This window comes from Melopsittacus undulatus, chromosome 3 (assembly GCF_012275295.1).
Source record: "Melopsittacus undulatus isolate bMelUnd1 chromosome 3, bMelUnd1.mat.Z, whole genome shotgun sequence".
Classification (NCBI taxonomy): domain Eukaryota; kingdom Metazoa; phylum Chordata; class Aves; order Psittaciformes; family Psittaculidae; genus Melopsittacus; species Melopsittacus undulatus.
In genome coordinates this window covers 95,465,827-95,478,507 of record NC_047529.1, presented here as the reverse complement: position 1 = coordinate 95,478,507, position 12,681 = coordinate 95,465,827, and the positions used below count along the sequence as shown (strand labels likewise).

Sequence of the window (12,681 nt, the reverse complement as noted above, 5' to 3'; positions counted from 1 at the left end):
TGAATACCTTTGTGTAAACAAACTTCAGACCCAGAGAAGCTTATTTCTGTCAGCTTTCTTAAAACATGGTTTTGCCTTTCTTTCTCTCTCTCTCTCTCTTTCTCATTCTCTCTGTGTTTTTATTCACTTCTGCTCTTCATCTTACATTTTTGTTTTTCTTCTGATTGTTGGCTAGGTTACTCTTAAAGCCAGCAAAATATAGAAATGCAGTAAAGAGTGGCATGATTTGTTCAGAAGGGCATACAATACATTTTTAAAACTGGCTCCAGAGATTTTCTGTTAAAAATATAGATGGGATATCATTATATCTGGCATATCTTAACAGATAATGTGTCTGTATACTGTGTAAGTCTATTCCATAGTAGGCTTCAAACTTTGCGAAACTCTGAGGGGAAAGTAATCTTAATTCAGAGCAAATCTTTCCTTCTATTTTAATACTTTTTTTTGCATATTCTCAATAGTTATGGAATGAAATATGAATGATTCTTGTATCATGGTACTCTGTTTTATTGGGACTGTATGTTTTTTCTTTTTTTGCCTGAGTTTAAATTTTGATCTATTCTTTCCTTAAAGATAGGAAAGCTTCTTCCTCCTTTTATTTACAGCTTTTGATTAGATACAATCTTGGTGCTTGGAAATGATGATATTTCTTTAAAAGGCATTCTGTATCATGGGGACAAAGTAGACAACTGATTGAGTGCGTTCTAAATATGGATGTCATGTCTTTGTTGTTGTGCAGCTTTTTAATGACATAAATACAGTGCTCTAGAGCAACAGAGCACCCTGATTGGGATTTTCAATTTTAAAAGATTTTTATTACAGTTAACTGCTGCAAGTCTTTTTAGTGTTTTAAGCACTTCGGCCGGTTGATAGGAGAAACTGTCTTTAATCTTTCTCTCATTTTACTGTTGAACTCCTTTGTTTTATCTTTTAGAAGTTCTTTTTTAGCTACAGTCTTTGTAGTTGCTAACACAATACCTCGTGCTATATGCTGCTTTGGAAAAAAGCAGTTGTCTATATCCATTCTTCTCATGGCTACTTTGTTTTGTCTCAACCCTTTAAAGTTTTAATGTGGAACCTTTAACTCTTTGGCAATTCTTTGTCTTGGTCTCCTTATTTTCCTGAAGCAGATTAAGCGAATGTTAGCTTTTATCTCTGTGGGTCAAGCATTTCATCAGCCTTTGAAAATGGGTCTTCTAGAAATTCCAGCAGACAGGCTATAGAAATCACCTAGTGTGATTAAGTAATGTTACTGTGTTTGTGGCTTGAGAAAGTCGTGATTTAGTTAATGGAAGACCTTTAATCCTCTACAGACTATGCAACCAGTAACACGTTCACAGTCTTATAAGAGGTGTCAGACACCTGGGTTAAAGGCTTCTTTCTCCCCTGCTGTTTCTGCTTCTCTGTGATGAAATGTGGTGGAAGATTGAAACAGGAGCTAATCAGTCAAGGTAGTAAAAGAGCAAACTAAATAGCTGGACCTTCTGGGGAGAACAGACAGGTTCTTCAACTAGGTTTCAGATGAGCCATTTACATGTACAGCTTCATACCAAGACCTGGTAACAACTACTGCCAAACAAATCCATCAAAACAAACCCCCACCATTTCCCCCCCACCAAAGATGCATTAAGGCAGGCTCTGTGCTTTATAGTGGACACTGTTAGTCTCAGAGTATTTCCTTGTAGTTTCAGATTGGTCAGTACTACATGACTGACTGTCTGCATGGCAGTCTGAGTCAAGTTTCTTGTCCATCTTCAGTGGCAGAAAATTTGAGAGTAGTTCCCCTTTACCAGGCCAAGTTTGAGTACATGAGGAGTAAACTGTTGATCCTTGTCCATTGAATAGAATTCCTAAGAGCTTGAAGGACTTGTCTACAACAGCAGTGCTTTACATTCCAGGAATCAGAGTTGAGGCTATGCAACAGTGCATCTTGGACTTTGTATCATGGTAAAAAGACACTAAGGATTTTTGGAAAATATGACACTGTGTTTTTGTAAATGTATGTCAAGCTTGTGTCTCGATTGCCTTCAAGGCTGGTGCAAATCTGCTCAAGTAATTAAACATAAAGGTATGCTTTCAAAGATCTTTTTTATACTGTCTCAGCAGTTGCTAAATCAGTTGCATCAAATCATGGAGCACATCTTTACCTTGGTCTTGCACAAGACTTGCAGATTGGCAGAGTGTACACTCTCTACTTTCATACCAGAGTCCGACCAGTGCATCTCATTTGGAAACTGTCTTCATATTTTCCTGGTTGATGAAGTCATTCTCTAATATCTTCCATACAGTGGAGTTCCTTAACTTAGATTAAGTTAAGATTAAACTTAATTTAGATTAAAAATTTAGATTTGTTTGCATGGAGTGGTAAACTTAAAGTATACCAGTTTGCTTCTGGAGTTGTCTTAGGCAGGATTGTGTGCTATTTTTCTGTTCTCCTGTGCATCAATTTTGTGGGGGACTTATTCTTCCTATATGAATCAAAGTTGAAATTTCTAGCTGTTAAAATGAATCTCTGACAGATTCATGGAGTTTTATTATTTTATCTGATGAAACTGGTTTTAGTGATTATTCATTCTACAACAAAAAATTAGAATCTCTGCTTAGGCTTTATGCTAATTTTTCAAATAAATGGTTTTGATTTTTGTTATCTACTCTGCACATGTTATCTACTTCCAAAGTTTGAATGGAATGTGCATACTTCAGAGCAAAGTGTAGTTTGGGTAATGCTAAATTATGAAAATGTAAAAAGCTTTTGCAGCCTATCATGCCCATTACAGTTAATTCTTGTGCGTGTCAGATGTAGTTTCTGTTACCAGAATTAAGCTCAATATAATATACATACTGTCTTAAAAATACACATTTTTTCCTATTTAAGTATAACATATGGGTTTCTTATCTCAAAATGACAATTTCTTTATTCTGTTTTTCCCCAGGGTTTGGAATACTGTGATGAAAGGTACAGTTTAGAGCTCACGGGTGGAGTCTTTCCCTTGAGAGGGCAGACCAGCAGTACTAAGTTACTCAGCTGTCAGACCGTGGAAAAATTTCGCAACCACGTTGACAGAGAGGATAGTGTTAATGAAGGTTTGTTCTGATGTCTGTGTTTCCTTACTGTAAAAGAAAGGGTTTGGGAATCTAAGCAGTGAATGCTGTTCTGTACCCACAGTGTGCAAGTATTGAGTATCCATATCACCTAGCTTCTTAGGCTTATTGAGAAACAAAACTTGTCACATGAGACTTTCCTCAGTGAAAAAATATGCAGGGTTTCTTATGCTTGCTCTTACGCTATAGCAATGTGTGATGGGGTCATCTCTGTGATGCTGTGTAGTTCTTTTAGTCTACCAGCTGTTTTCTGAACAATCAGATGATTCAACAAACAACACCACTGTGAACCCTCCCCTCCCCCCCCAAAAAAACCCCAAAAAACAAAAAACCGAGACCCAAACCAACCTAAAACCCAACAAATGAAAACAACAATAAAAAATTATGTGAGGCATGGAGAAATACCTGTCCTTTGTCTGGTTGTTTCTAATTAGCTTTTATTTAGAACCTGCTCAGTTCTGTTGTGTGTTGGTTGAAGCCAGCAGTGAAGCTGTCCTCTGAGCACTTCAAAGGCAGTTTCAGCAGCTGACAAAACGAAACAGCAAAGAAGTGCACAGTGGAACACAGTAAAGTGTTTGAGGATCTCTGAACAGTAATGATGATGAATTCAATAGAGAGCAGAGAAACATTTTCCCAAACAGTCAGTATCTTTTCTCTGTTAGTGTAAATGATATACACATGCTTTGCTTCCATCTGGAGAATGCATTCTCCCTAGAGAAGACAGACCATGCCACTTGTTGAGAAAACGAGTGTAACACTATGTTTGAAATTAAAGTCTTTATTCCAATTTCCCTTTTCTTGGCTTTTGTTCTTTTATTTATTTCTTTTGTGTGATAATTTTGTTCTTTGATTCTGAATATACTCAGTTTCTTCTCTTTTACAGTAGTGTCTCCTGACACCAGTGTATCAATCTTCAGCTGGCAAGTGAATACCTATGGTCAGGCAAAACCATCTACGTATTTGGGTGTATTTGACATTAATCGCTGGTACCATGCTCAAATGCCAGATTCACTAAGGTAGATTTTTATGTAGTGCTCTTCAGTATGCCAACAAATAATTCATTAGAAAGTCAGTGTATCGCTTACACACTTGTTTCCTTTAAGGCCAGAAGAATTCCTTCATGATTGCCCCTACTTTGCCTTCTGGTCACTGGATTCTGTAATAAGCATGACTTCTCCAAACCTCATTTTGGATATTGTGGTACATGAGCGGAGTCTAAGTCGGGGAGTTCCTCCTTCTTATCCACCACCTGAGCAGTATTTTAATCCAAGCACCTATAATTTTGGTAGGTATTTCCCTGCTTTTGATAGTGATAAGCTGAAATAGAGGTCAGATGCCACTTACTGGTTCTTTTGTTTGTTACTGGTGGCTCAAAAAGCAAAACAAACCAGAGAACACCAAACCCTCACCAACCCAATACCTAGCAGTACTCGATACCTTGGTAAGTTATGTTGTCCATACAAGGTATTGAATATTGTGCAACATCTCTGTCAGTCTGCTGAATTTTGGGGTTTGTTGCTTTTGTAATGTAGTCTGGGAAGTGGTGGTGGTCACCAATCGAAATGACTTTGAACTGAAGCTCCAAGCACAGCACCTTCATAGCACCAGGGATAAAATTAGTACAGGCAGTAATTACATACAAGAAAAAGCTCGTAAGTGATCTGATGAAGCAAATGGGTGCTCAGTTCTATCTTTCCAGGTACTGCAATTTAAAACATGTAAACAGCTCCTAACAGCAGGCTATCAAACATTCCTTGTTTCTGCAGATGGTACGTGCTTGCTGAAGTCTGGAGTTGTTCATATGACTTGCACCGGCTTCCAGAAGGAGGTGATCTTTTCCTGTATCTTTATTAAGATGTTCCTTTTGTAGGTTTTCCAGTGCACTGCTTTCAGGGCCAGAGATCACTTTATGCTCACCCTGCCCATCCACATCCATCATTGCAAATGTATCGTGCCATGGCAATGTTTTTGGTCCCCCTGTAAAACTACAATTGTCACCTGTTGAGGCACGAGCAGGCATTGAATGCCTGGAAAGGAGCACAGCATTGCTCGAGAAGCAAGAAAACGTTGTGGAAGTCAGAGCACATGGTTACCTTTTTATTATCCAGCTGCCAAAGTGCCTACATAGTCTTGAGATTGGGGTTTGATGCCTGAGTAGCTTGAAGTAGGAGGACAGAATGGAGAAAACGAAAAATGATTTAACTCCTTAAGAAGAAATCCATGTTTTGTCTCGCTGACTTGGCCAAATTATAGCTTCTGAGACACTGTACGGATTGTGACCAGTAATGGAATTAAAGTTTTGAATTAAGTGTCTGAAACTGAGTGAAGTTTGAGCTCACTAAATATTTCTAACCTAAGGAATTTTTTCCCAGAGTGTGATTTCAAGTTGTGTGGTAGTGTTAGCTAGCAATGAACATTGTGTGTTTGGGGAAAAGGGAAGCCCTGTGTCTTGACAGGTAACCTATTGCAAGGGCAGGATTTCTTTGTATAAACCGGAACTCTTGGTTTGCTGCTGTGTTTTAAGACTACTGAGGAATGCATGCTTATTCAGACTGGCAACCTAAAGCATGTTACTGGCACAAGCTTTCTGAGAGCTGCAGGGAACGTTTGCATTACTTCTCCTAGCGGTCACCCAGACCCTTAGTGATTGGATAATAATGCTGTCTTAACCTGGCTTTTCAGACCTTGAATTTTTTGAAGAAATCTGGCCCTTCAATAAGTGAAGTCATTCACGATAGCTACAATAGGTGTCTTGCCGCTGGCCTGCTGTCTCCAAGACTAGCGGATGTCCAACCCTCCAGTTTGAGCCAGGTAAGTGCATATGAGGGAACCATATATCCATTTTGTCTGGTAGGGCTGTAGGGGCTGCAAGACATCTGATTTTTGTGTTATGCACAAGTTGCATTGAAATGCAGGTGTTACCTTAGCCAACTAGTATTCTTGGTTACGAACTGCTATTAACTTCGTACTGGTATTCTCATACTCAGATGACTGAGTTTGAGAACAGCCCCGTACACCTGTCTTTAGAGACCCATCTATTAATTCTGTGTGACACGAATGCAGAACGAATTATGAAGTCAAAGTTAGTCATGTGCTACCTGGAGAATCTTTCTCTTAGAATAACTTTTGAATGTGTTTATAAAACCCCAAACTAACAAAAAGCAAAATTTGATGAAGGATCATTTCATTGTGAAGGAATATCAAAACAGCAGCTGAGAAAAGCCGCAGCTTAATCTTGCAAGTCTGTGCATACCTGTGCATAGACATCCTTGGGATGGATTCCTACTCAAGGATCACCACTACAGGATTATATTGTGTTTAAACTGCCTAAAATTTAAACATAGTAGAATTCAAATGTTTCGCGTATGTCATTTTAGAAAATAACTGTTTTAGGTACCAGAACCACTTCATGTCTTCATAGTGTGGAAAGCCGCTTGACCTTTGCTTGATTCTCTCCACACAAACACTCCCTGGTTGTATTTGTTAGTCCCCTTCATGCTTTTGTGATGCACAATATGTACAAAGGGTATTAGCAGAGGATATTACTGAGAAGAGTTAATTGCATCTCAGTGTGTTAAGACTGCGCTGCAGAGGCATGCAAAAAGATTAGAATTAGCATAAATAGGAATGTCAGGAAAACTGTGTCGTGTTCCTCAGGTCAAGAATCAGTCCTTCCTGTGTGTGGAATGAGGCAAAAGAATGTGACATTATTAGCGCATGTACTAATAGACTTTGTGGTGTCTGAATGAGTGTAGGGGTGGAAACCCTCTTGATGGTTCAGGTACTGAAAGTGTATAAGATTCTCATTTTATGTTGCCTGTTATGTTTAGGAAGAGCAGTTACAAGCGGTATTGTCAGCTGCTGTCCACACAGGTTCTTTAGAGCTTCTGACTGGATGCATTAAACACTGGACATCTGAAGGTAATACTTCCTACGTTGCTTTTGTGATAGATTTTTGGGTTTGGTTTTTTTTTTGGCCTGGGATTGTGGATTTATTTCTGGTTTGTTTTCTTTTTTTTCAGAGCAGCCAAATTCTGCTGCTAATTTACGGTTTGTTCTTGAGTGGACGTGGAACAAAGTGATCTATGCAAAACATGAATTTGACCAAATTGGTGAGTAGCAGTGTAGTCATTGTGCACAGAGAAAGTCATTGTTTCTCCTTGAGCTTCTTCAGTCAATGTAATGGTTTGACATTTCTTCTTCTTGAAAAGGTGTTCCGCTGTTTGATGGCTCTTGCAACTTCATTGACCCACAGACGTTACAGTCTCTTCAGCACTGCCAGTCGCTTCTGAGCAACCTTAGCACAATCTTAAACTGTTTTCTAAGAGAAGCACAGGAGCTTACAGAGAAAGGTTTGTAAGAGTCTTACAAAATCTTTTGGTATGTTTTATTACGATTTAGAATTAGGCTTGGGTTGTAATTGTGGAAACATGAGCTTTTATTGCTTTTGATGATTGGAAGACTGTCCAAGTCATCTGGCCGGAAAGCGTTAAATCTGAGAAGTGTGGTCTACCTCTCAGTATACATTAATGCAAGGGAAATAATTTGTTGTGGTCTTCAGGTCAGGGGATATGGGAGGCTGCATTCAGCAAGAAGCTTTGCAAGCAGCAGGCTTGAGTTTACAGCAGTTGAATGTGGTAATGCTTAAAATCTTCTCCTTAATTCCTAGATACCAGTTGATAATTGTATGCAAATTACTAAAATCCATGATGGAAGCAGAAATTAGTAACTTGTAATGTAGGTTACCTGAGTTTCTATTGCTTTTTATTACAAATTTTTCCTGGCAGGGTGAGGAAAAATAAAATATCCCTTTGCTATTGTAAAAAATCTTTGCTACTTGAAAAACAGGTGCCTCATTCAAGAATATGTTTAATAGTTCAGGCTTTATTATTATAATTTTTTTTGTTTTATCTTTAGTGAATCTGCTTCTTTGTAGTTGTTGCTTTTGCTTTGGTGGTTGTTGTGGGGTTTTCTTCAAACGCAAATGTGAAACAGACTGAAAAATGACAAGACGTTTTTATACTTTCTATTGGTCTGATGAAGGAAGTTTTGTCAGAATGAAAGGACTTTCATAGCAAAGATCATGTCATGCCTTTTTTTCAGGTTGTGCAGACTTGAGAAATAAGCAGGTGGTAACCAGCCTCCTTTCTTTGTATGCACAAGTCGTTATCTGGTTCTGTCGATCCAATCTCCTCCCAGAGGGTTTAGGTAAGTATCAAGTGCAGTAATGTGTGTAACAAAGAGGGTGTGCTCTAAGTAATTCTGTCACCACATTCTTAGCCATGCTTGTTTAAATGTTTCACTTATCCCAAGTTGTGCTGCTTCAGGGTCAGTGTGTGCTGAAGTTTTGTGGGTGAAATTGAGGTTTTACTTGGTTTTCAAATGTGTAGTATAGAATAATGCCAGCAGTTTTTTTCCTGCATGTGTTTATGTAGAGAGCAGTAAGCCTCTGACTTCAAGGAGCTGCTTGTGTCCACAGCTTAAAATGCCCTGAGTTTTAATCCAATTGCTGTTAAACAGCAAATTCTGCAATGCATTTTTATTGTAAAAGCATCACTTGAAAAATGTGTTTGGTTTTGGTTTTTTTGATGTATTGAACTAGGGCTTATACTGCATGTTCTGAATTCCACGTTCACTGAAAGCCTGAAATGTACTCTAGACAAGAAGGAGCTGAGTCTTGTGCCTTACATCTCAGCAAAGATAGAAGCAGGATGGGCTTCTCTCAGAGTTGGAAGCTTCCCTGTGCTTCTTAAATTTTTAGCTTGTATCATTCTGTCTTTTGAGTCAAAAATTTTAGCTTAAAAATGTTACACTATTTCTTTAACTTGCTTTTTCTTTATTGCCTGTAGATGATGATATGCATTTGTCTAGACCTTTCTATAATTATCCTCTGATTCAGAGATACTATACTGGCCATCGACAGAAACTTGAACGTTTATCACGGTAAGGCTTATGGGAAATCTCTAGTACACTTCCACTGCAAATTCAGAAGTGGAAGTGAATGGCTCTTTGTAGCAACAGCTTTATTTGCTAAACTCAGTGCATTGGCCAACACTAACTCTGGACTTCAGTGATATTTGTGTTCTGTTGATCACAGAGGTTACTTTCTTGTGTTAAATGTTTTTGTATAGGTCTGCTTAGTACTATTTGTTGGTATTGTTCGTTCCTGTAGTGCACTTAGTTCGTCGGCTAATCTGTACAACTTGTCATTGCTGAAAAGGGCCACGTGTTTAGGATAGGATCAGTCACCTACAGTTCAACAAAGCACAGCTTTCGCAGAGCAGTTGGACAGCGAAGAAACCGTGGTTCTGATTTTGGTTTTAAATAAATAAGATCTTTTCTCTTGTTGACTGGTAATAGAAGGTAATAATTGTTCTGGCCTAAGCCTCCTACTCACAAGGACATTTGTGTAATTTAGTAAAATTAGTGTCCATCACATGTAGCTGGCACACCTAGCACTCTACTGGCTGTTGGATAAAATTCACTTCCACATGTAAACTCTCTTTTGTGGACTGGCTTACTAGGCCACAGGTGATATCCGTTGGATTAGGTAATAGGAGATTCTTCTTTGGAAATTGGACTGAAAGCTGACTAAAGACCCAAAGAAGTTTAGTCCACGGTGTGGTGAGCAGGATGCTGCAAGAGGAGTTAAGGTGGAAGCAGCAGGGTCTTAGGTATTGGAAGTTCGTTTCACTTGGCTTACTTGTCGGGTAACTTACAGACAGTCTTGCATGTTCCTTACAAGTATACAAGCTGTGGTGTGCTCTTGCTGCTTTTTATCATCAGGAAAGGACAGGGTAAGTCACAGTCAGCAGAAGACTGGGATGGACTTTTGAAGAATGTTCAGCCGTGCATAATAGCAGTGGTGTGCGTAGAGAAACATAAAAGATGTTGTTAAGATGCTGCTAAAATTTCGTGTTTGCTCAGCTTTATGGCAGTCACTTGAATTTCAGTAACCAAAGTGAGATGCTGAGAACCAAATCTGAAACTTCCTTTATGTTGTCTCCCACCTCTGTGTTGGAACATTTCAATTTAAGGCATTGGATTTGGCATAAGGAACAGTCCTGGTACTTTAGTACTGGTATGTTTCCTCTGTTAGACAGGATGAGCATGGTTATTTCTGGCACTTTAAAAACTTAGTTTTCCTTGGGTAATACAAGTAACACAACAAAAAAGAAAACCTGAAAACTAAAAGGTCATCACAACTTTTCTCTTAAGAGAGCTTTTAGGATTACCGCTTTGTACTCCTTTAATAACTCAGTATGATCTAACAAATGTTTTTCATCTGAGTTGGAAATGTCTTTCATGTGCCTTTCAAGCCATATTGAGGCCTGTGTATGTTTGTTACTTTCTTGACTTATGGGAGCTTTTGCTTTGTGTTGACTGAAGGAAATTCTCACACCTAGTGGCTGGAGCCTAGGTGCAAATCCTTGCTACCTTTTGTTGCAGAGGAAAATGGGATTCTGACTGCTTGATGATTGATGGAATGGTTTGCCAGTTAGGAGACCAAGTGGAGAAGCTGTGGCGGAGAGATGAAGGGGGAACTGGGAAATACCCACCGGCTAGTTTACACGTAGGTGTTGTGTTCACTGAAAACAGCAGCAACAACAACAAACCCCCACCCAAAAGCCAGTGATTTCTGAAAGACAGGAGCTTTTTCAGAACTTGCAACTTTCCTTTTCAGGCCCTGCTGGATCTCTATTTGCTAGAAAGCATTGAAGAGAGCTACAAACACGCGATTGTATCCTTTCTAGTAATTCTCATTGCACCTTCAGTACATGCACATTCGTGTCTTTTCTGCCATGGGAAAGCGGGCTTACTAAGAAATATTAAAGACAAAACTCTGCCTTGGTTTTTCTCAAAATGGAACCCAGTTTTGGTTTTGCTGAAGCACCTTTATCTCTGGCAAATGGCTCCTAGCTGGAATGGTGCACAAAACTGTGCTGCTTCAGAGCAAAAGTTTCCCTACCAGTGGTCTACCAGTACCTGAATTTTGCCCAGACCATCCTCTTTACAGGGTGAGCTGACAACTGAAATTTTAAATATCTGAAGTGGTTCTTTTGCAATACCTTGCAGAAATCCAAGGGTTTTCCTTTTGGGTTGTTCATTTAGGATGTAATTTTGTGGTTACAACCAGAGTATCTTCAGGTGATAATGGCTTAAACTGGTAAGATGAAAACATTTCACTTTTCTGCTTCCCAGCACTTCCGAGTTCTTCATTTGTTTTAGGTTTGTTTGGTTTTTTTTTCCTAAATGCAGTGTGTTGGGTCTAGCAAATTCATTTCCCTTAATTAGATACTTGATGTCAGACAATTTACTTGCTGCTAGACATCATGCATTCGTTTCCGAATAAAGCAGAGACTTCAATTGACTCCTTCCCAACGGCCTTTGGTATCCCTTGGGGTCTTGTGAAGCTTATTCAAGGTTACTGGCTTCTAGATCACAACGATTATGAAGTAAGTATGGTAGAGATTTGATACCAAAACATGCGAATTCATTTTGTAATATTGCTGCAACATCTTCATCAGTAAATTGTGATTTGAAATCAGTTTTAACTACTTTGTCAGGAAATGGATTAACACAAAGAAGACATGAGTTTTCATAATGCTTGATGATGGTATTTGACTTTTCAAAGCCCTTCTTTAGGTCATTCTCAGCAGCCAGTTGAGCGCTTCCTCAGAAACAATGGTTTAGGTACTGTAGACAGGAGCACTGTGATTCTAGCAGCACACTTTGAGACATAAGGATGCAGACGTGACTTTTCAACCTAATTCATGTCCTTTCTGATGCTTAAGGTTGTTCTTCCTGATGTGAATAAAATCTGTTAGTCTGACAGAATAGTGTATTATTTAGTAACGTGTTTACAAGGAGTGCTGTTTGTATACGGATTAACCTAGACAAGTGTGAATGACTCCTCTTACAACATTCGCTTTGTTCTGTGTGACGAAATGATTTTTCAGAAACTTTTGAATATCTTTGTTGCACGTGTGGCTGTATGTATCATAACAAACCTGATCTCTGCCGTCTGCAGAATTCCCTGGCCCTGCTCTTTCATCCAGCTACGATCAAAACTGTGTCCTGGCAACACAGGAGAATTATTCAAGCCCTCATGAGCCAAGGAGAGCACAGACGAGCCCTCAGATACTTGCAGATGATGAAGCCATCGACATCAAGCAGTAGTGAAGTTAGACTTTTCCTCACCGTGTTGTTGTCCAACAGGTAAAAAAGCCCGCCCCTCCATTCTGGCACTCCAGTATTGTGAAAGGTGCAGAACAAGTGACACAAATCACCAGCCCCTACATTTCCTTTAAGCTCTGAGTACAGCAGTTTGGGTCAGTTTTTGGTTATGCTATTAGTATTCCATGGCATCTCAGCCAAATGAATTACTGGTATTCCTTTATATCTTAACAAAATGAACTGCAGGTGCATGGTGGAGGCCTGGGGTCTGTTGCACCAACACACGACTAAGTTAAATACGGAAGAGCTGTTAAAGCACATGTATGAGCTCTGCCAGGAGATGGGACTAATGGAAGACTTGCTGAAGCTGCCTTTCACAGACTCTGAACAAGTAAGTGTGGA

At 39.2% G+C, this 12,681-nt stretch overlaps 1 protein-coding gene across 5 annotated transcripts in view; it reads left to right on the top strand.

Annotated features, from left to right (window-relative positions):
- The window catches only part of LOC101876612 (protein ELYS), a 43,575-nt gene that overhangs the window by 14,893 nt on the left and 16,001 nt on the right, over positions 1–12,681 (top strand). For all 5 annotated transcript variants that reach the window (XM_034060491.1, XM_034060490.1, XM_034060492.1 and 2 more), the window contains 15 exons: positions 2,934–3,084; positions 3,986–4,118; positions 4,206–4,387; positions 4,869–4,930; positions 5,785–5,913; positions 6,933–7,023; positions 7,125–7,214; positions 7,314–7,454; positions 8,206–8,310; positions 8,952–9,045; positions 10,552–10,675; positions 10,787–10,843; positions 11,412–11,558; positions 12,134–12,321; positions 12,526–12,670. In XM_034060491.1, the coding sequence (XP_033916382.1) occupies positions 2,934–3,084; positions 3,986–4,118; positions 4,206–4,387; positions 4,869–4,930; positions 5,785–5,913; positions 6,933–7,023; positions 7,125–7,214; positions 7,314–7,454; positions 8,206–8,310; positions 8,952–9,045; positions 10,552–10,675; positions 10,787–10,843; positions 11,412–11,558; positions 12,134–12,321; positions 12,526–12,670 (1,839 nt within the window). The remainder of the gene's footprint in view (positions 1–2,933; positions 3,085–3,985; positions 4,119–4,205; positions 4,388–4,868; positions 4,931–5,784; positions 5,914–6,932; positions 7,024–7,124; positions 7,215–7,313; positions 7,455–8,205; positions 8,311–8,951; positions 9,046–10,551; positions 10,676–10,786; positions 10,844–11,411; positions 11,559–12,133; positions 12,322–12,525; positions 12,671–12,681) is intronic.